Source organism: Brassica napus, chromosome C9, assembly GCF_020379485.1.
Source record: "Brassica napus cultivar Da-Ae chromosome C9, Da-Ae, whole genome shotgun sequence".
Taxonomy (NCBI): domain Eukaryota; kingdom Viridiplantae; phylum Streptophyta; class Magnoliopsida; order Brassicales; family Brassicaceae; genus Brassica; species Brassica napus.
In genome coordinates, this window is record NC_063452.1 from 13,892,095 (window position 1) to 13,915,976 (window position 23,882).

Here is a 23,882-nt window from a genome sequence, read left to right on the forward strand (position 1 = left end):
ATTTTATTAATAAATTAAATAATTTTAATTATTTTTTAATTATATTTTTAAATTCTGTAAAATAATAAAAACGAAGTAAATTCGTAGCTAAGGTACGACCTATTTACGTGGAAATCTTACGAGGAAATGACGAGAAATAATAAAAGAGTATTTTACGAGAAAACATTTACGAGGAAATAACGAGGAAAGATAAACGAGTATTTTACGAGGAAAAACTTTCAAGGTATTTACGTGTAGTTTACGAGGAACTTTTTTCGAGGTATTTACGAGGAAATATTGCGACCTCCTTACGTGGAATGTTGACGTGGTCTTTACGACAAAATGATCTACTTCGTCTTTACGACGAAATATATTCCTCGCTACCTTACGACGAATTAGCGAGGAAATATGTGTTACGACAGATGAGTAACGAGCAAACGTGGTTCCTCGCTAATTCGTCGTAAAGCCTCTTTTACGACGAACTCACGAGGAAAACTGCCCTCGTTAAGATTATGTTTTCTTGTAGTGAATAGATATCTTTTTAAGCTATTTGCTTACTTAATAATCCGACTGAATGACGAAAGAGCTATTCGCATGGCTAGACATCCAATCAAAATTGTTTCAAATTTATATTTTTATAAAACAATTATCTTTGTTTGGATTTACTTACACAATTTTTATACGTGTGGCATCTCTTGGTAGAATTCGCTGACATGATATCCGTATCAGCAAAATGAGATGATATAGCCGTAAAAGTAGCGGTTGATATATGATTTCGCCAAAAATTAATAAGATAAATGATATTTAAATTTTCTCAAAATTTATGTATTTATTTACACGATGGTATGCTTGTTTTATAAGTTAAACATATCACAATACTAGGGGTGTCCGCGCTTCGCGCGGAATATTGTTTTATTGTTCTTAAATATGATTTTCTGATGATGTGATTATGTGGTCAGTATTTATTTGTGAAGAGTATTATTTGATGTTTTATTATGTTATGTAGTAGTAGGTCATAAGTTAATATATTATGTGTCTATCTTTTTAATAATGTGTTGTCGTATGTATAATACTACTTGTTAGTGGTGAAGTGAGTTTCTGATGTAAAACATATTGAATTTCAATAACTTTGTTTTTAGGCATTTGTTGATTCTAAAATTAACAGCGTCAAAATTGTATATTAATTTTTCACATTTTTCACATTACTCGTTTTAGGTGTTTTTACACTCTTCTCCATCTTTTGACTTTGAGCCATCACCGTCTATGTATTTCGTTTACCTCTTCGGTGTGCAGTGCTTCTCACCATCACTGGGAAAAGACTTAACTCCGTGCTCTTGTTTTTTCTCACCTTCTTTTTCTGTGAGATTATCTGGTATTTGTTATAGATCAGGCATATTAGTTCCATGTTGTGCAATTGTTTCTTACGGTGTTGTGTTGTATGTTATTTCGGTCAATATTGGTCCTCTTTTTCCTTAGGTTTTGGCTAAGGTTAGAAACTACATCTCGTTGGGTTGGGTCAGAGTTTAGTTGTCATTGATGTTGTTTTCCTCGTCGATGGTTTGCCGTCAATAGTCTATGCTTGTCTTGGTTTTCAAGATCTGGTTTTTGGTGATCGGACTTCTATGCTCTTTTTCATAGATCGAGGATGGCTCCACGGTTTGTTGATTTCATTTTGTCTCTTTTTATCTCTATGTTCTCTCATCTCGTTGCATCTTTCATCGCTGATCACGTCTCTTGTAGCTCTCCCTTTCGCCATATTTGCTACTCAAGGTTTGTATAGTGTTTTTCTCTGTGTATGTTTTGTGCGCTTGGAAGGTTGTTTATGGTCTCAAGCTTAAGCTTTGGTTTCTCGGTGATTGGCTTCCATTCTCTCCCACTCAGGTTGTTTATCTTCTTCTCATGCATCCCTTGGTGTAGGTGTGTGGGGTTAGTCTTCTGGAACTTTGGTTTCTTCTATTTAGAGTTTTGTGGTTCTTCGCTGGCATGAGCGCCTTGTATGTGCTTGTTTAGTTTGTGAGGTGCTTCTTATCTCTTAGCTGTGGTTGTGCTTCCGGTGCTTTAGACATGCGTCTTTTTTGTTTCGTGGTGACTTTGTTCTTCCGATGGTTATTCTTTCTCTGATCCGTTTTTTTTTGTTTTTTGCGCTGGTGCTTGATCGCGATCATTTGTGTTCTGGGGATTGCTTTGTCTCATATTTTATTTTTTTACCTTTTTATGACATCTGCTTGTTATAGTCAAGACATTCTATGGTAAGATGAGATAAGTTAGTCTTCTTTGTTGATCTTTTTTCAGCTCCAAACTTTTATTGAGTTAGTGTTACTATGGTATTTTGCTTTTTTTTTCTCTGATTGTGAAAATTTTATGTTTAGATTATGTATTGCACTCTAATTTATTTTTATTAATTTGGTCATTTTATATTTTTAATAGTTAAATAAATATATAATTTGTAAATTAAATAATAGAAAATGGTAAAAAAATAATAAAATAACAAAAACTTATGTTACTTTTAGTTGTGAATAAATTAAATATGTAAAATATATTTCTATTATTTTATTTATTTTTTATTCATCTTGAATTTTTAGTGAACAATAAAATATATTATCAAATTTCATACATAATAGTTAGTGCAAAAAAGATTAGTTAGTTCACGATTAGAAAGTACTTGGCCAAATTGCAATAATCCAAAAGAAGAATGACCTAAAATGTAAAAAAAAAATATGGATGATACGTATCGCAAAAACCTCTTGCCATTTGTCAAAAAGGGAAAAAAATCAATTATATATATATATATATATATAGATAGATGGTAGACGGGTTGTTTACTCCTTTGCTTTGTGAGTGATCCAAAGCTGTACAACTGCTTCTTCTATTTTTTTGATATATACGACAACAATCGAGGGCTAGAACATCTTTCCAAAGAAAAGCTTACATATTACAAGTGAGTGTATATAAAGAGAAATCATGGTAAGCTTGAGAAACCAAGTGATGATCTTCCCACTCGTCTCTGTACGTCTCTGGATGAGCTCTCTTCCTCACACCAGTCGTCAAATACATCTCTTTCCTCCACTGCTCTGTTTCTGAGCATCCGCATTGCGAAGCCAACCAATCATTGTACTCAAACTGTTAAACAAGAACCAAAAAGGTCGTTAATGTGTTTCTGTTTGGTGTCTGAGCAGAAGCATAAGTTAAAAGAGACATCCTTACTTGGGTACGGTGGGTATATCTCTTTGGAATCCCTTGAGCTTCAACTGTTGCATAGAAGTATTTGATATCCTTCATCATATCTTCCTTTGATGGAAGGATAATCCGACCCGACGAAACACCAGAGATCCATTTGCTTTGCAGCTCAAACAAACGAAATGGTGAAACCTGAAAATTCAATTTGTTACAGAAAATAGGGAAAATGTTAAGTTGGTTTAGTGGCCTTCTAGATTTGTGTTACCTGACTTGGTATCCCGATGAAGGAGAGATACGGTGCTAATGCTGGAGGAAAGACATCTTTGTACAATGTTCCCACACGGTTATCATCTACAGTAACACTTCCATTTGTTTCAAGAAACGGGTAGTGATACTTATACCTTTGAGAAGAAGGAAAGAACCACTTTTTAAAAGTTTCACAAAAATAGCCAAATAGTGAAAGAACAAATGAGTTTATATACCCAGTGCAATGCATAATAACATCAACCAAAATCGTTTTCCCGTTCTGAAAAACCACAGAACCATCCTCATGGACACGATCAATCTGCGTGAGATTCAAAAAAACGTTAAGACTTTTATTCTCTTGATCAACGAACTGTGGTAGGTAAGTAGTACTCTACTTATGAGTTAAACCAACCATTGAATGCATCCACAGGTTACTGTAACCGGGCTGTTTGATAAAGGTATCAGCTGCATTTGAACTACCAGCCACATGAACCTCTTTGGCATGTCCAGCAATGTCTCTACTTATATCAACAGCACTTGCAGAGTTCCCAATAAGCACAAAAACCTATATATTTAATGCATCACAAGCTTCTAAATGATCTTTTACTGATATTAATGTGATCATTCTGAAATGAGTACCTGATGTTTAAAAGGTTCAGGGATACGATAATTATGGCTATGCATCTCCTTCCCTGGCCAAGAACTTATCAAGCTGATCCTTCAAACGTATGTTTCTATAGAAACACGTAACACGGCAAGTTATTCCAGATTAGGCATGGGTTTGGATTTGGATCCGGTTTTTAAATTTTCCGCGTCATCCTCCTAAACCTCATTCAGATCGGGTCTGAGTTCGGTTAACTACTTCGGATTTTCATAATTTAAAACCTAAAGTAAACCCATTTGGATTTGACTAATAAAGCTTCAGAGTTCAGATTATGGTACTTTTTTAGTTTAGAAACCTCTCTCATTGTTATTTTTACTTTTATAATAGCACTTAGAGACGATTCTATTCTAACCTATTAATATTTTTTTATAAAATAAAAATTGGTATTTTTACCTTTATATTTAAAGGAATAAATAACAATTTAATTTTAATTTTATAATTAGATCAATGCTATTATTGAAAAGTACATTTGAACAAACTTCATCGTTATTATAGAATAATTCTATTTTGTAAGAAAAATAGCAAACATAGGACTTTGAGTAATTGTTTTTACAAATCCGAATGTATTAGGGGAAAGTTAGCAACCATTGCCAAAATAGCAAACAATGTAGTATAGTGTATTTTTCCTAAAAATAGCAAATCCTATCTCAAGTTGGGTTTGGACAATTCACTATACTCAAAATACATTCTAAAAGTAAAAGATCCGTTTGAGTATTTCGTTTTACAAATCTGATTGGGTACAGAATCAGTTTTATTATACACCAATACACTCATTTGGATTTGGGTTTCAGATTTTTTTTACCAGGCCTAACTAAATGTTGAAATTACAAACATTGCAAGACGAGAATCACAACAACACTTATCACCAAAGCTTATGTTATACTCTTCCTATGGAATTCTACATCTTCTACATTCTTAAAATGAGACAAAGATCAAAGTTTAAGTTTGACCCCCCAAAAAAAAAATTCAAAAGTTTAAGTTACCAGTAATGTCAGCGAGACGAGGTTCAATGTAATGCCCACTACAAACAACAACAGCTAGCATCGTAAACCTCATCACGACGAACTCTCTTCCCCGTCTCCATAGATTCAACCCTCCACTTCCCGTTTCCTCCCTCCGACGCCGGAGCAACCCTCTCAACCGCCGTCTCGAACCGTATCACCCCCTCGATCGCAAACTCCTTAGCGAAGTCTTGCAGATACGCAAGAACCTCTCCGTGGCTCGGAAACCTCCCCGGATCGCCGGATCTGACCACTAACGGGAAGTCTAAGTATCCCATACACTCTCGAGGGAGGCTAGTTCGGAGAGAGGCGTAGACGCTCGAGTGAACAACTGCTCGGGTCGGGTCAACGCTTAACGGATCCGTTTCGACGTGATCTGTGTAGATCCATGTTCCTCCGACCTCTTTCTGCCTCTCGAAGACGACGACGGAGTGTCCTTCCCGACGAAGCTCTCTCGCCGCTACTAGACCGGCGGCTCCAGCTCCGATAACAGCTACGTGGTGCGACCTGGTTGCTGATAAGGTGTCATTGTGTTTACTTGATTCCCAAGAGACGGAGAATATTATTTAGGCCTATGTGATGAATACGTGGGTGGCCCACACTGTCTTGTAAACACAGTTGTTCTTTTCAACACAAAATCCTCAGAAATGGTTTATACGCTGCGTTTTGTATAGGAGAACAAAATTGTGATTCAAGTTTTCGGCCAAAAATATTTCACAAAAAAATAATGTTAGGAGAGAAGGGAAGAGATGATTAAGGAAATATGAATAAATTTACCAATGTTGTACAATTGTTTTTTCTTTTCTTTTTTGATAAAAATAACTTTTTTTTTCTATATTACGACAGTAAAAGTTTTGCACTTCTTAAAAAAGTTTCCAACTTACAAGTGAATGTTTACTAAGAAAGAAAAAAAGGTAAGACCTTTTTGTTTAATGCGTATATAAAGAGAAATCTTGGGAAGCTTGAGAAATCAAGTGATGATCTTCCCATTCGTCTCTGTACGTCTCTGGTTTTGCTCTCTTCCTCACACCAGTCGTTAAATACATCTCTTTCCTCCACTCCTCTGTTCCTGGGCATCCACATTGCGTAGCCAACCAATCATTGTACTCAAACTGTTAAACAAGAAGCAAAAGTAATCGTTAATGTGTTTCTGTTTAGTTTCTGAGCAGAATTATAAGTCAAAAGAGATTTCTAAGTTAAAGTGACATGCTTACTTGGGCAATGCTCATACGGTGAGTATATCGCTTTTGAATCCCTTGAGCTTCAAGCGTTGCATACAAGGATTTGATATCCTCCATCATATCTTCCTTTGATGGAAGCATAATCCGACCCGACAAAACACCCGCGATCCACTTGCTTTGCAGCTCAAACAAAGGAAACGGTACAACCTGAAAATTCAATTTGTTACTGATGACTGGGAACAGAACATGGAAAATGTGAAGTTTGTTTCTGAACTGTGTTTACCTGCCATGGTATCCCGATGAAGGAGAGCCACGGTGCTAATTCTGGAGGGAAGACATGTTTGTACAATGGACCGACACGGTTATCATCTACGGTAACACTTCCATTGGTTTCAAGAAAAGGGAAGTGATACTTATACCCAGTGCAATGCATGATAACATCAACCAAAATCGTTTGCCCGTTTTGAAAAACTACAGAACCATCCTTATTGACACGCTCAATCTGCGTTGAGATTCAAGAAAACGTGTTGAATGTTACTTCTATTGATCAACCAATTGTTGTTAGTACTACTTGAAAGTTAAACCCAACCATTGAATGCATCCACAGGTTACTGTAACCGGGTTGTTTGATAAACGTATCCGCTGGATTTGACCTACCAGCCACATGAACCTCTTTGGCATGTCCAGCAATGTCTCTACTTATATCAACAGCACTTGCAGAGTTCCCAATAAGCACAACCACCTATATATAACCAAATGCATCACAAGCTTCCACATGAAATTATGGCTTTACATAATCTTTCACTGACATTATTAAGATCATTCTGAAATGAGTACCTGGTCTTTAAAAGGTTCAGGGATACGATAGTTATGGCTATGCATCTCCTTCCCTGGCCAAGAACTTATCCCTGAAACACGTAACACACGCTAAGCTATTCAAGATCAAGATGTTGAAATCATAAACATTGCAAGGCGAGAAACACAACTAAGCTCATCACTAAGGCTTATGCTCCACTCTTTCCTATTAAGGTCTACGTCTTCTATATTTTTGAATGACACAGATTCATTTAGAACCATGATCGGGTCGAACATTTCAGATTTGGATATAATTTAAAACCATATATAAAGCTCATTTTCGGACCCGACCTTAATTCAGATTCGGATAATAAAACTTTGGGTTCAGGTATTTCTATGCATCATATATATTAAAAAACATGAAATTGACTTGTGGAGGCAACTATCAAGGTTTTGTATACTTATTTGGGATACTAATTCGGATCTTTGGTTATTTATTCGAACAATTTCGGGTTTTTGAATACTTTATTTGAGTACTAATTCTACAAGTCGCGTTCAGATAATACTCCATACCCGATATACGGTTATACAAGATCCATTCAGCTATTTTTACAAATCTGATCAGGTGCAGATTTGGGTTTTTCGGGTAGGGTTTGGGTTTGAGTTTCAGATTTTTTGCCCATGCCTAATCTTGATTGCATGATTGCAAGATCAGAATCACAACCACACTTATCACTAAAACTTATGTTCCGCTCTTCCTATTAAATTCTACATCTTCGACATTCTTGAATGACAAAAAGAGTAACGCTTTAAGTTCAAACAACTTCAAAAGGTTAAAATTTCAAGAAGAGAATCTAAGTTATAGTTCAATCTCCACTTTATCACCAAAGGCTTTTATGTTTCACACTCTTCCTAAAATGTTTCCCAACAAAACACACTCGAACAGTTCCAACGTTCCTTACCAGGGATCTCTGCAAGACGAGGTTCAATGTAATGCCCATTACAAACAACAACAGCATCATAAACCTCGTCACGACGAACTCTCTTCTCCTTCTCCGTAGACTCAACTCTCCACTTCCCGTTCCCACCCTCCGTCGCCGGAGCAACCCTCTCAACCGCCGTCTCGAACCGTATCACCTCCTCGATCGCAAACTCCTTCGCAAACTCTTGCAGATACGCCAAAACCTCTCCGTGGCTCGGAAACCTCCTCTGATCGCCGGATCGGGCCACGAACGGGAAGTCTCTGTATCCCATACACTCCCGAGGAAGGTTGGTCCGGAGAGTGGCGTAGACGCTCGAGTGGACGACGGGTCGGGTCGGGTCAACGCTTAGCGGATCCGGCTCGACGTGGTCGGTGTAGATCCATGTTCCTCCGACCTGTTTCTGCCTCTCGAAGACGACGACGGAGTGGCCTTCCCGTCGAAGCTCCCTCGCCGCGACTAGACCGGCGGCTCCGGCGCCGATGACGGCCACGTGGTGAGATCTGATTGGTGATAAGGAAGGTGCCATTGTGTTTAGGAAATTCGTAAGAGACGGAGAATATTAAACGCAGCGTTCGCTGTGATAAGTATGTTGGCCCACACAAAGCCTTGAACCACAGTTGTACTTTTCAACGCAAAATCCTCACTAGTAGTTTAGACGCAGCGTTTTTTGTTAGTAGAATTAAATATGAACTAAACCATTTAGTAGCGAAAAATGTCTAAACCGTCGCAAAACAAAATTGTATCATAGATCTGGGCTAGGGCTGGGCAACAGATCTGGAACCTGATATCTGAACTGAACTCGATCCGTTATTCCATCTGAAATGTAAAAATACCCGAACAAATTATTTTTTAGGATGATACAAAACATATCTGAACTCTCAAAGTGTTATTAACCAAATCCGAAAGAATAATCCAATAAAATCTGAAATAAATAGTTGATTTAAATATTTTAAATATGTAAGTATTTCAAAATACTCAAGTCAATGTTTATATTAATGTGATATATAAAAACAAGTATTAAAAATTAAATAAATATCTTAAATATCTAATTAGTTATAAATAAGTAGTTCATAATTTGCTCGTTGATTCAAATGTTTCTGCATTTTCCATTTCACATCCGAAATAACAGCAGTCTAGATTTTTGGTTTCAGCTTCTTTAGCTCTGCTTGGATTTTATATATATACTAGATTTTGACCCGCGCTTCAAAAACGCGGGTTTTTTCCGATTAAGAATATTGTTTGATATGAATTATTATTTTGGTTTTGATGTTTTGAAGTATATTATTAAGTTATAAAGTGTTATTATATCGAAAAAGTAAAAGAATTTTAGTTTAAAATTATATAATTTATCAAATAGTTTATTTTAGATTTTATATGTGTATTCTTATGTTACAACGTCATCGTTGCATTTTGTGTGTATTTTGTAAGAGTTATATTTGTTGAGTTGATGAGACAAAAAATTTACTTGGCAGAGTTTGGGCTAATCTAATAGTATTTATATTGTAGAACTTTTAATAGTTTTAGCAGTGTTTTCATACCCGAACCAAACCTATAGTCTCAGAAGTAAATCAGGTGATTCATATAAATCTAGTCTGAATTTTGTTAAAACCTTATATATAAAAATCTGATAAAAATCGGTAAAAACGTAAAAACTATCATTAACCCGCTATCCAATATTGGTTGACCCGATAAAATCCCATATAAATTGGATGATATTTTTTCAAAACTCAATTCAAACTTTTGAATCAAGCTTTGAAACACGGGGTTAATACTTTTTCAAAAGAGAAAAATCTCGTTTAACTTAGGTATTCCAAACTTAGTGAAGAGTTTATACCAATCTCAATGTGTTTAGTATATAATATATGATTGAATAACCCGTTGAAACTTAAATAATATAAATATTAATTCTGGCCCTAATTATATTTGTAAATTTATTTTGTTATTTAAACTGAATTACAGAAGTGGGCTTGTATTTGAGCATCTTTTATACTAAACATTATTTGTTGCCCCAAAAAAAAATACTAATCATTATTTTGGATTTTAGTAATTGTGCTTCATAAGTAAAAATCAAGTCAACTTATTTTTTTATAAAAAAAAGAGAGAATATGGAGCAATATTTTCTAAATTATTTGTATTTTTTAATTTTCCATAATATAGTTTAAGTGGTTGTATCTGAATTATAGTAAAAACTCAATTAAATAAGTTGGCCCGAGGATAACTTTTAACTAACTTCATATGCATTTTTTCAAATTTGTTCAGTACTTATATGTTAATATCGTTTTTTATGAACTGAAAATAATATAATATACTACTAAGTTTGATCGGTTCTATAGTAAAACATGATTTTGTGATAATTATTTATCATACTTCATTAACTCATTTTTTAAAAATACATGTATTACTTACCAGACTATTTTAATTCAAATGGTATGTATTATTTAGTAGTGATATGCACCATACCATTCGTTTTATATAGATATGAATTTAAAAATTAAATAAACATTATATAATATATATATAGTCACATACATAATAGATTAGTCTATGAACCCACGAGTTTATATATTATTGCATAAAAAAAATGTTGGTTAGTAAATCGTATATGGGATATCAATAACTAAATGGAGAAATTTATAATCAAGGGGTGAGATTTATAGAAGGTAATATAGTAGTTACCATAAATATAGGAGTGACACACTTATAATATTTAAAGAAAATCAGAGAAATTTATGAAAATATATTGTTAGGAGAAATTTAAGTAGGACCATGAAATTATTAACTCTTAGGAAATAGTCCAAACAACATTGTATAAGTAGATTTTTTCAGAGTGATTCTCTTTTAATAGAATAGATAGGTCAAGTTCGATTAAAAATATTTTAGATCTGAGTAGATTTTATAACAATGTCTAAGATCTATTTAGACTTAGAACACGTTTCACATAAAGTCATGAAGTGCTCGCAGGCTAAATTTTTTTTCTTACAGTGATTATTTTTTTAGCAATCAAATAAACTCTCACTGCATTCAATTAACTAAGATTGTGAATTAGGTGATAAATCATGTCTAAATAATAAGAATAATCAACTGAAGAACCATATGTGTTTCAAAAAAGAAAAATAATAATAAGTGTTTCAAAAAAAAAAGGAACCATAATGAAGATTCTTTAATCAGTCAATCCTAAAAATTTATTGACATGACCAAAAAACACAAGAACAATTTTGACCTAACTATAAAGCTATTTTGACATGACCAAAAAAAACAAAAGATCAATGATAAAATCTGTATAATCTACATTATAATGAGCCAGTTTCATCACTCCTGATGCGATACGTCAGCAGAAAAGTGGGCTTCACTTTTAAAAAGTGTGAAAAAATGTCAAGTCTGTGGCTCGAACCCGGGTTACTGTGATGTAAACACCAACATTTATACCACTAAACTAAAGGATACTTTGTACATTGATTACCGAAACTAATATATATTTATGAAGGATTTCTTATAGTGGATCCCACACATAACTGTAATGTTTCAATACTCACGTGTAACTTTGATCATCGAAACCTATTTAGTAAAATCCGCATTCTGCCCCAATAAAACTTATAAGTGGGCTAAATCTCTTTTGTATGTATCTAGGATTTTTATAGTACTCTGTCTCCACCGATAAACCGAAGCGTTACCTTTTAGCTTATCAAATTTTTTTTTGAAACTTTTCATCTTCACCTCCCTATATCTCCAACGATCAGTTATGGTGCCGTTTCACCTCTGAAACGATCCGTCTCAGTATAAATAATTCCTCAAACAAACCTTGAGACCGATATCTCTTATTAAATTACTCCTAAATTGAACTGTCGCAGCTTTTAGCCAACCTTCGAAGATGTCAGCCTCCAGTGTTGTTGTTGCTTAATCGGTCGTTGTCCCCGCCACGTTTCTGCGCCTAGAACATAGTACTCAGGAAAAGGTATTGAAAATTTGACTTTCTATGGAATACTATATACCATATTTGTTTAATCAATATTCAAGATATCAGTTTAAATACTTTAAGCATATGTTTCTCTGGGCAGAATTTCGAGATCCACGGTTCTATCCCAGCTCGTGTGAATCACTACCATCCATCGCTACGATAGGGGGTCGATCGTGAAAGTTAATTGATCGCTTTGAAGTTGTCCGATTAACTAATATGATGTAAACTCTGTTCTAATGGGCTATAACATAAAGTTATTTGGTTGCTAGGACTAACAGAGGCTGCAAGGCTGGGTACGTCTCAGGCGGAGCTGAAGGACGGTACAACTAGAGCGCCTATTTTAAGGTTTTTGTCGTGCCAACGTGCTATGGAACTTAAGCCTTCCTAGGAGAATCCAGATCACTTCGAAACGTCGGCTGTCATTTTCAACAGGTACCACCAAGATGTAAAACTTTTTATGTTTGTGGTGTGGTTCGACTCAAGATTGAAACTTTTGCTGATGAAATAATGATTTTGTGGATGCATGTCAATTAGATATACGAGGCTACAAACTGTACATTGTACATTGGCAGGGAAAAACTGGCCATGTATGGTTTAGTTGTAACACCGGTGTGGTGCAATGGGGATGGACATGGTAACCAAAGGTGTACATAATGTTATTGAGTTCCTCAGCGATGATTCCCCTGACATGGATGTGATCAGAATCTCTGGTGAGTTCCTTTTGTATGTTATTGGTTTGATTTTAAAACAATGACTTTTAGCTTAGTGTCATCTTGAGACGTACAAACTTGAAATTTATTGGTTAGATAATCTCTTCTCCGACATTAACAAACCTGCTGTGATGAACTGCATCGAGGGACATGGCAGTAATTAGAAGAGAGATAGGGAACAAGGTGTTGAAAACGAGTGTGTCTGGCTTGGTGGAGCTCAATATACTCAAGAACCTCACCGTCTATGTTGTTGCAGGCTCTCTAGGTCGATTCAAATCTCATGCCAGCAACATAGTGTTTGATGTATTCATAGCTACTTGCCAAGATCCAGCCCAAAACATGGAGAGCTCTCAAATTGATGGAAGCCATTAATAGCAATCACCGTACCTTCACTATCTCCACCATCCCTGAAGATACCATCATAGAGAACCATGGCAAGGTTGTCTAATTTTACTTGTCATCACGTTCATGTATTTCAGGAGCACAGTGAGAACATTCTTCCAAGCAGTGAAGGTGACGTAGGATTGGCAGCATCATCGGGCCCGTCTGTTTTGGGAGACAAGGTCGATGAGGAATATGCTGCAGCAGATCCTCCAGAGATTTCAGACGCTCAGAACAACCGCAAGCGCTGCCGTGAGTGATTGGAAATATCTATTATATTCCTATCAGCCCATCAACGTCTTTTCTATGCATTTTTAAAAACTGCTATTATCTTTGTTTCCCATCATAAACTTTGGATATTTTTTCCCTTGCATGTTTTCTCTGTTCGGAGATTTTATTTCTATTTTGGATTATTAATGAAACGTCGACGGGTTCTAACTCATACAAGATTTGTCAGTGGTGTATTTTTTTGGTTTACCTATTTCTGTTATTTTTAGTCCACCATAAACTATTTTTAACAAAGTCGAGTACAACTCTAAAAATAAATAATTTTGCAACCGTACAATTTTATAAATTTTTCTAGAGTTATTAATTTTCTTAAGAAAAATAGTTTATTACAATTCTATATTTTTGAAATTAATTTAGGTAAAATAAGAAAATAATTTAATTTATTGTTCGATAAATTGTTTAATTTTTTGAATTCAAATTCTATATTTTGTTCCTTACACTATTTGTTTTATATACTAACAACTACCTAAGTAAATACTAAACAACTTCATAAACTTTATCTTTTGAACATGAAAGCGCTAATAACGCTAATGGTCGATCAAATCATTACGAAAATAATGCATATGAATTCGCCGGTCATTCTTATATCAACTTAATCAAAATGTGTGACTTCCAAATGTTATGTTCATCACCATTATATACAACACGGAAAAACAAAAGTGGAAAAAAATAAACGACAAAATCTCGTACACAAAACTACACAACGATCAATAACTTATCCGGCCCTGCACTTGCGCGGAGGCTATACCCCTAGTTAGACTAAAGAGATAAAAATGGGTTCAATGAAATTATCTTGTCTCTCAGGGTTTTAAGACCTAAAACTCTTATGAAAATATAGCTTAGCCTAACCAATAGCTCAAAATAGTATATATAGGTCAAAAATATGTTTTGATCTCAGCCAAAACCAAACCAAGATATGAAAAAAGAAAAAAAAATCAGATTCAAACCGACATGCCTACTATTTTTCAGTAAAACAAGCATAACTTTCAATCATTATTGGGTCGACTTCAAACCTGCAGCATTGGAAAGCTAACTTAGTTTTCGATCTTATCTCCAACTTTGACGTCAATACATATTTAGCAAATTCTCAATCCATTGCTATAGTTCTAACGCATATGCACAATTTTGTATCTTCAATTGTCTTTTTTGTACTTAATTCGACTCATTTTGTTCCAAATAGACCTAAGACCTGCAAAAAATTGATAAAAGACTAAAAGCCTCCAAACACAAATACTTTAACTCGATAAAAGACTCAAAACATAGATTATACACCAGTTAAACTAAAGATATATCAGGTTGTCGCTTGAAGCTTCGTGGTGCGGTAAGTCGATGACGTTGAAATTGCACTCGAATATATTAAAAGTTTATTTGAAACCAGTAGCATGTCCGCATTACGCGCGGGATGTATATATATGGTGTCGCATAATGTTTGATTTTAGCTGGTTTGCGTTGTTGTTAATATTCACATTGTTCCATTTATAATAGTATTCCAACTGTGCGGTGATGTGGTTTGTTGTTTAGTATTAGTCGTTTGGTGTTGTCATTCGTTCACGAAATAGGTGTTACAAAGGGACAGCCATAAAATATTGTTAGTTTTTTCCTAATGAAAAAGTGTCGAACTTTAATTTGTTTAGATTTTGGACGTCTATTAGTATAGTGATGTCATGAACCTGATGATTTTTATGTATCGAGGAGTGTGATGTGTGCACTTTTCATGTATAAGAAGGTGCAAAACATATGTATTATTAGGAAATTTAAATGTTGTATATTTTCGCTTGGAGATGAAGTATCTAGTTTATTATTGAATTTTTTACACCCTAGAGACACTTTCTCACTTTACAATTACACAACAAGACACATATCACTTGAGACACACTTTTCCTTGTATAAAAGAATCTTATGACCTTAAACTAAAAAAAAATAGATTGTCATACGTTTTTTTCTCATCACAAGAATCTCTACTCTTCTTATTTCACTTTATTGTTTTTCTTATTCCACCAATGCTTTCAATTATTTTTATCTCAAATTCTAAAACATATTAAACTAGTGGTCTTCCGGCGCTACGCGCCAGGTTCGTATATTTTATTCTGTAATGAATTTATAATTTATTTTATGATTTTAGTAAAGAAGATATTTTTAAAAATATGAAGATGAAAATAAGTTGAAAGAGAGTGATATTTTTCGATCCATTTGATAGTGATTAACGACGTAATGTATTACTTTGTTTTGAAGTTACTTAGATGCAAGAAAAATAACATAAGTGGTTGTGACTAATTGATTCAATTAATAAATAGCTGATAGTTGCAACAAAACAAATTTAGTTGAAATTTAAACATAAAGTAAAGTTAATGTTTGAAAAGGAATAATGTAAATACATGTCTTTGTTTTTTTTATTATCTTGTTTGAAAGAAGATAATAAATTGTTTCATCTTTTTAAAATAGTAACAATCCTCGTATACTTTGTCAATGTCAACAATGTGGCAATTTGTTTGGGGGGAGGGTGGTGGTGGTGGTGGTGGTGGTGGTGGGGGGGGGGGGGTTATTGTAGCCGTATTGGTTAAATACTTTGTCTTCAAAAGGATCATGAATCAGTACATGAATTCTTAATCATGCTCCACCATTGATCGGACTTGAACTGACTATTTTCTCAGGATAGTTTATCCAAATATTATTTTCCCTCTTTAAAATTTCTTTTGCACAAAATTAATATACCATAAAGATACAGACTGTTTTCATAGTTCCCATTTGCGGATTGGTGAAGATGGTCGAGTCCTTTGATAGATTTGTAGTGAAAGAAATACTGATTAAACTCCTCAATGTATTGAACCTCTGGATTGTCATTATCCAAATATTGGTTCGTTAAATGAATGTGTTGATTCATCATTCCTAGTGGCTCCGCCGCAATTAAGTTAGGAAACCTCATACTTGTACCGCAAGTAAATGAATTCTTAAGTACAAAAGTTAGGGGTTATAACTATGTCTTATATAGGTTAAATACTTTGTCTTCAAAAGGATCATGAATCAGTACATGAATTCTTAATCATGCTCCACCATTGATCGGACTTGAACTGACTATTTTCTCAGGATAGTTTATCCAAATATTATTTTCCCTCTTTAAAATTTCTTTTGCACAAAATTAATATACCATAAAGATACGGACTGTTTTCATAGTTCCCATTTGCGGATTGGTGAAGATGGTCGAGTCCTTTGATAGATTTGTAGTGAAAGAAATACTGATTAAACTCCTCAATGTATTGAACCTCTGGATTGTCATTATCCAAATATTGGTTCGTTAAATGAATGTGTTGATTCATCATTCCTAGTGGCTCCGCCGCAATTAAGTTAGGAAACCTCATACTTGTACCGCAAGTAAATGAATTCTTAAGTACAAAAGTTAGGGGTTATAACTATGTCTTATATAGGGTGAGCTTAAGTATTTTATTTTTTTGAAGTCTTTGTAACATTTTGTTTTAAGGACCATTTATTCCCAGGGGTTTTATTTTATTTTCTTAGTTAATGGTTCCTGATGAACTGACTGTTTCCATTTTTCTAAGTTGTTAATTTATATCAACACTATTATTTAAATCAACGTTGAACCTTTTCAATATAAAACCATTATTTAAATCTGGTTAAGTACTCTTATGGCATAACTAACCAACGATACCTGAAGGCTGAACTATTAATTCAAAAGTTTTCTGAGGGTGTTTAGTTTTCAAAACAGTCGTATCATACTAATGAGGGTTTTGATAATTTAACCAAATTTTGAAAAATCGTTTGTATTTTTTTTTCTTGTAGAATTTGGGTGCTATATAGACTGTAGTTTTTATTAATGTAGTTACATAATGAACTCTGATGGTGGGAGCGTTACACATATAGTGGTTTCGTGGAACACCTCTGGCTCACGCAATTAAGTTAGGAAACCTCATACTTGTACGTCAAGTAAATGAATTCCTGACTCCTGTCGAGCCTATCTTCAAAGCATTGCATTGGTCTAATATTTCTGAGCTAAATAGATTGTATTTCACTTGATCAAAAATAATATATATGTATTTCTAGTTCTCTTACAAAATGTAAATATTTAATTAGTCTGAATTTTAATAGGAAAGTACGTAATTCATGTTTTGTTTGTAATTTAACATCAATTCGACCTTCCAATGTTCATGTGTAATGGTAGTTGTTCGATAGTTTGCTGGGAAACGATGACTTGATTTTTTGGCCAACACTTATATTTTCATCACCGATACTGAGAACAAAATACTCTTGCTCCTCCGACTCTTTCTTGGCTATCTAGTTTCATTCAGTCTCATCTACATGTCTGGGTTAGATGTTCATATAAGTCTGAGTCACTGGGTCATAGCCTTGCAGACTTTAGTCATCTTCGCCAAAGCTGTGTTCTTCTCCTAGTCAGAGCAAAGCTATGCAAAACTAATGTCTTTTTAAGGGTACTTTCATAGTAGTAAACTATCTCCTTTAGATACTCAGCTTAATGTTAACGTATTATTCAAACCACATGTGAAGATCAGAAAGCAAAAACAGTGCAAAGACAACAAAAAAAAATTAAAGTCATGCTGATGAGAAAAAGGGATGCCTACTCCAAATCATTTATCTAATTAGTACAACAAAAGAGACTCATCAAGAAAATATATGTAGATCAGTAGAACAAGAACCATATCAAACAATATGTCCAGGATAAATAATGAGTGGCAGTAGAAAATGAGAGTACCTTGTAATAGAATCAGGAGATGTCAAACCATACCCGCCGGCACCTCGGATTGTAAAATCGCAAGACAATAACTAACTCCAGATATAAGCTGATTAAAGAAGAATAGAGCCGGAAATATAATCAAAAATTAATTTTCTTTTTAATTAAAAACAGAGCCGCCTTAAACATGATAGATAATGAAGCTTGATTTTCTTCATCCCGATAATAAGATAGACGCCTTATTTTCCTCTAATAAGAATATATGTCTCAGTAACTGGGGCGAAACATATTAAGAACCTATAACAATTCTGCAGTACATCATAAGTGGTGTAACGCTTGAAGATCTATGCGTGGTTGACATTGGAGACATAAAGCCAATGTTTTTAAGAAATTCATAAATATCAGGTGTTTAGAAAACTCGCAGTCTGTAAAAAATTGCCTACCAAACGAAGTTGTTTGCAAATGTCACACTACAAGAAAACAACGGCATACTGAGGGAAAAAATCGTCGGTTTGTCGTCGGAATAACGCTATTCCGAGGACATACCGACGAAAAAAGTCCTCGGAAATAACTCCTCGGAAATTCATATTTCCTCGGAAATCCCTCGAAAATTTCCGACGGAATTCCGAGGAAAATAAATTCCGAGGAAACTCCGAGGACAATGAGTTCGTCGGAAGATTCCTCGGAATATACCGAGGGACGCCTTCCTCGGAATATTTCGATGGAATTCCGATGGTCCAATCCTCGGAAGTTTTGACGAAATATTCCTCGGAATGTTCATCGGGAATTTCCGAAGAACGTGGCCCTCGGAAAATTCCGAGGAACTTCTTTCCCTCGGAAAATTCCGAGGAACTTCTTTCCCTCGGAAATTTCCGAGGAACTCTCCCTCGATATATTCCAACGACTTTTTCCGAGGAAAAGTTCGTCGGAAATTTCCGAGGGTGCTTTTCCTCGTAATTTCGGAAAAAAATAATTTTTTTTAGAAATTTATTTTTTTTTTAAAATTAAAATTTTTGAAATTTAAATTCAAAAATATAAAATTAAAATTAAAATTGAAAACATATTAGATAATATTCAAAGTTGTACAAATAAAAATAAAACATTTCAAGTTTTTGAAAAAAAAAAAACTACGGGTCTTGAATGTTCGGGAACACCTCGTTCGGGTACATCCTCTTCATCATCTCCATCATTTGCTCGTTCAGCCTCTTCTGTGTCTCATATCCCGCCTGTTGAGCTGTCATCTGAGTCTCCAACGCAGATATGTGATCATCCTTGTCCTTCAGCTGAGCCGTAAGTACTTCTGGATCAACATAGGGCGGTGGTGCAGAAGAAGAAGCAGCCGACCGGGAGCGACGACCCAAACCGACCAAACGTCCCTTCTTCTTTGGAACCGACTGAAATATTAAATAACCAAATTTAAATAATACAAAAAGATGATAAAATAAAAATCAAGAAATAAATGAATTGAACTTTAAAAAAAAAAGAACTTACGGATTCCACGATTTCGTTGATTCGAAACCGGGACAAGTTGGTCGAAGCCGTCGAAGCGTCATCCTCGGTTTGAAGCTGAGACACTTCGTCTTGCACCTGAGTTTGGACCAGGGTGACCACTTCCCTCACAAGACCGTCATCAATCTGGTCGGTCTTCTTGTTGGTATACGCCCTCTTTATTAGGGCGAGATCATCAACCGGCTCGCCTTCATTTTCTTCCGACTTGAAAAAACATAAATTAAACAAACATTAGAAATTAGAAGAAATGCAAAAAAAATAAAATTTCAAAACTTAAATAATTGAAGAAAAAGCGGCTGAACTTACCATGCGATCCCCCAGAGTGGCAATAGATTGAGCACCCAAGTTATGCATGAAGATGCCCTTTCCTTTACGGTCGCTCCTGCGGTTGGTGGAGTTGGTGGAAGAAGTTTCTTTCGTCTCTTCCTTATCCCAATGCGCACACAACTCCGTCCAGACCGTGTGGTTTATCGACTTTGGGACCTGTTAATAAAAAAAAAAGTTTAATAAATTAAAAAATAGTTTAATAAATTAAAAAATTGTTTAATAAATTAAAAACAACCTTGTTGATCTCCCACTTCTTCTTCCACTCGTGGATCTGCTTCCCATAGTTGTCCATAACTTTATGGACGAAGTGGTGATAGATAAAGAGCGTCTCATCGGAATTCCAGTTGAACTCTTGCTGAAAAAAAAACACAATTAATAGAAAATTTATATTAAAGATTAAAAATATAAGTAAAAAATTAGAATACTTACCGCAAACTGACGAAACCACAGATGCTGCTTGTCGGTAGGAAAGTGAGTGAAAGTCGGATGTCCCCTGTCGAGGGCCGAGTACATCATACGGTTTATCCATGCGCTGATCCCGTTCCCGGATCGGTTGAACCTAATAAAAAGAACAAACGGTTAATAATGAATCAAAATTTAAAGAAAAAAAAATATGTTTAATTACCATGTTTGACCCCGTCCATGTGGATACGGAGTGAGATAGGGAAGATGGTCACGACAGGGCTGTCGAACCAACTCCGCAACACTCATCACTCCCGGAGGACCCGGAGGAGCAGGAGCGGGTGCAGCTGCGGCAGCGAGAGGAGCGGGTGCAGCAGAGGGAGATGTATGGTAGGAGCTGTGAGGCGAAGGGGAATCCTGAAAATGGCTGGAATCCCGAGACTGGCTCCCCGTACCACCACGACCACGACGCTGTCGAGGCCGGGTCTGATCATAATGAGACCTGTAAATTAAAAAAAATATATATTTAATAAATATAGAAATATATAAATTAATTTTTTTTTAAATCAAAAATAATAGTTTTTAATCACAAAAAAAGTTTTATAGATATTAAAAATGTTTAATAAATATATAAAAATAGTTCTAATAAACAAAAAATAGTTTTAATAAATAAAAAATAGTTTAATAATTACAAAAAATAGTTTTAATAATATTAAAAATGTTTAATAAATATAGAAATTTATAAAATATATATATTTTTTTTTAAATCCTAAATAATAGTTTTTAATCACAAAAAAGTTTTATAGATATTAAAAATCGAATTTATATACAAAAATAGATTTTATATACAAAAATCGATTTTATAAATACAAAAAAAAATAAAAAAATTATAAAACAATTCTAAATCAATTCAACAAAACAAATTATTCAACCAAATCACAGTTCCAAACCTATTATACAACCAAATCACAATCCTAACCAATCACCCTAACAAAAATCTATCAAATCTACACAAAAACCTAACAAATAGAACCTAAGAGAGTGAGATAGGTTCCTTACATGGTTTGTGTAAGAGAAGGGGGAGATCGTCGGAGATATCGTCGGAATTCAGGGGGAAATCGCCGGAGAGGAGAGAGGAGCCGTGCAGAGGAAGAAGAGAGAAATGGGGAAGAAGAAGCGGCTAGTGGTTATAAAACCTAGGGTCCGACGGATACTATCCGTCAGAATTCCGTCGGAATTCTAATTTCAATTTTCGCGAAATATTTGCCCGGTTAATTGAAAAAATTCCGAGGAAATTCCGACGGATACTAAAAGATCCGTCGGAATTCCGTCGGAATATTCAGGGAATTCCCAGGAACTAGTGTTTGGGGAAAAAAATCCGAGGAAATTCCGACGGATACTAAAAGATCCTTCGGAATTCCGAGGAACTAGTGTTTGGGGTTTCAAAACATCAATTTTTTTTTGTCGTATTTCATTTCTTATACAATTGTAATGCATAAACCATGAAATAACAAATTTCAAAACGAATTGAAAGTATTCCCTTTACCGTTCATGAAAGTGTATAAGTGTTTCTCTTATGTTGTGGGGATTTCGTTCATACAATCGGAAAAGTGTTTATTATAGGGTAAGGAACAAATTTTTGACTTCATAATCAGTGTAAGACACTTAATAAGGGTTATATAAGTGTTATTCAAACCGCAAAACGTTGTTTTCGGTTTAAAAACTCTACTTCCTCGGAATTTCCTCGGAATATACCGAGGGAATTCCGAGGAAACCCTCACAATCCTCGGAATTCCGTCGGAATATTCTGAGGAAATTCCGAGGAAATTGACTCTATAATCAAATCCCTAAATCGAGAAGGTCTATTCCGAAGAAATACCGAGGAAAACCTATCTTCCGAGGAAATTCCGTCGGTATTTCCTCGGTATTTATATGAAAAAAAGAAAAAAAAAATACTAGTCTATTCCGAGGAAATTCTGAGGAAAACCTATCTTCCCTCCGAATTTCCTCGGTATTTCTATTAAAAAAAAAAAGTCGATGCTAGTCTGTTTCCGAGTCATCATCACCAGATGAATCAGAATCTGGATCTTGGTGAAACTCTCCAATCACTGGTTCATCCTCTACGTGAACGACAGCTTCCTCTCCGAAGTCGGTTAAATCGACTACAAGGCCAACTCCAGCTAAATCTTCTGCTGCAATTAAATTGCCGGATGTGCTTGGTTGTAGTGGGTCTTCCAGCTCAGAACTTCCCTGAACTCGGCCTCTCGGGTTGAGTCTTGTAACAGTAACTCATGGATCATCTCTGTTCCTTACCCGGGGGTATTTGATATAACAACCCTGTAACATTAAAAAATTTATTAGTAAAATTATAAATTAATACACATGATGATGAATCATTCTGAATAATTAAAATTTAATTACCTGATCGGCCTGAGAAGCAAGAATGAAAGGATCATAATATTGCAGCTTTCGCCTCGAATTTACAGATGTAACACCAAATGCATTTGTTCTCACACCTCGATCTAGAGTGTTGTCGTGCCAATCACAATAGAAAACCGTACAGCGCAATCCAACCATGCCCAGATATTTGATTTCCAAAATCTCATGTATGTGTCCGTAGTATACATCATCTCCTGATGCAGAACAAACGCCAGCATCATAAGTCGTACTCGAACGTCTCCTCTTCTGAGTTTTGAATGCATATCCTCGAGTACAAAATCTCGGATATGACTTCACAACAAAGTTTGGTCCAACGACCATCTCGCGTATCCAATCGTCAAATGTTTCACCTCTGGCCAAACTAGCAGACACCTATTAATAGCACATATATATGTTATATCAATAAATGTGAATTAGTATAAATATGTGATAAATGATATTTTAATTTGTTTAAAGCACTCACATAAATAAACATCCATCTAGAAAATTCTCTCTGCTTCATTTCTTCTAGTTCGTCCTCTGTGGCGTATCTATATTCGAACCGCTTTTCTGCCATGAAAATCCTGTACATATGATGACAATAATGTAATTAATTAAGATTTAAATTTCAACTTGTTAAAATAAAAATTTGTAAGCTAATTTATTTACCTCTCATATTGAAGAACATCTTCGCAGTTGGTGAGCAAATATGTTTGCAAATGACTGCGCTCCTGCTCAGTAAGTCGACGGTCCTTTGGTTTTCCGCTAAGTCGTCCAACGTCTGTGAAAATGTCTGGAACCGTAACATGATATGTTGCCTGTTCGCCTCTATCATCATGCCGAGCAGGTTTTCTGTTTTTGGTCTGAACTTCTGCTGGAAAGTAGTACTCGGCAAAGTTTGAAGTTTCTTCATTGATCATCTGTGCGACTATAGAACCTTCCACCCTACTTAAATTTTTCACCATCTTCTTCAAATGGAACATAAACCGCTCATACAGATACATCCATATATACTGCAGAGGACCACCAAGTTCCAATTCTCTTGCCAGGTGAATAACAAGATGCTCCCTAACATCAAAAAATGAGGGAGGAAATATCTTCTCAAGGTTGCACTGAATCACGGCTATGTTAGTCTTCAAATTTTCAATACCTTCAAGAGTCACT

At 35.1% G+C, this 23,882-nt stretch overlaps 1 protein-coding gene and 1 pseudogene across 1 annotated transcript; both read right to left on the reverse strand.

The window, feature by feature from the left end:
• Positions 1-2,738: 2,738 nt before the first annotated feature.
• LOC106435757 lies at positions 2,739-5,630 on the reverse strand (annotated as a pseudogene).
• Positions 5,631-5,817: 187 nt separating this feature from the next.
• LOC106349036 (flavin-containing monooxygenase FMO GS-OX-like 4) lies at positions 5,818-8,674 on the reverse strand. Its single transcript, XM_048770054.1, has 6 exons — positions 8,006-8,674; positions 7,086-7,156; positions 6,838-6,990; positions 6,532-6,750; positions 6,282-6,455; positions 5,818-6,179 (listed from the first exon to the last, which is right to left on the reverse strand). The coding sequence occupies exons 1-6, from the start codon at positions 8,550-8,552 to the stop codon at positions 5,997-5,999; spliced, it is 1,347 nt and encodes a 448-aa protein (XP_048626011.1). The 5' UTR covers positions 8,553-8,674; the 3' UTR covers positions 5,818-5,996.
• Positions 8,675-23,882: the final 15,208 nt, after the last annotated feature.

Bases quoted from the DNA above. Each gene is read 5' to 3' on its own strand.
- LOC106349036 (XM_048770054.1), bottom strand. From the start codon at position 8,552: ATGGCACCTTCCTTATCACCAATCAGATCTCACCACGTGGCCGTCATC. The intron at 7,157-8,005 runs GTAAGGAACGTT...TACGTGTTTCAG, and splicing joins TCGTCTTGCAGAGATCCCTG to GGATAAGTTCTTGGCCAGGG. The intron at 6,751-6,837 runs GTTGGGTTTAAC...ATCTCAACGCAG, and splicing joins ACCTGTGGATGCATTCAATG to ATTGAGCGTGTCAATAAGGA.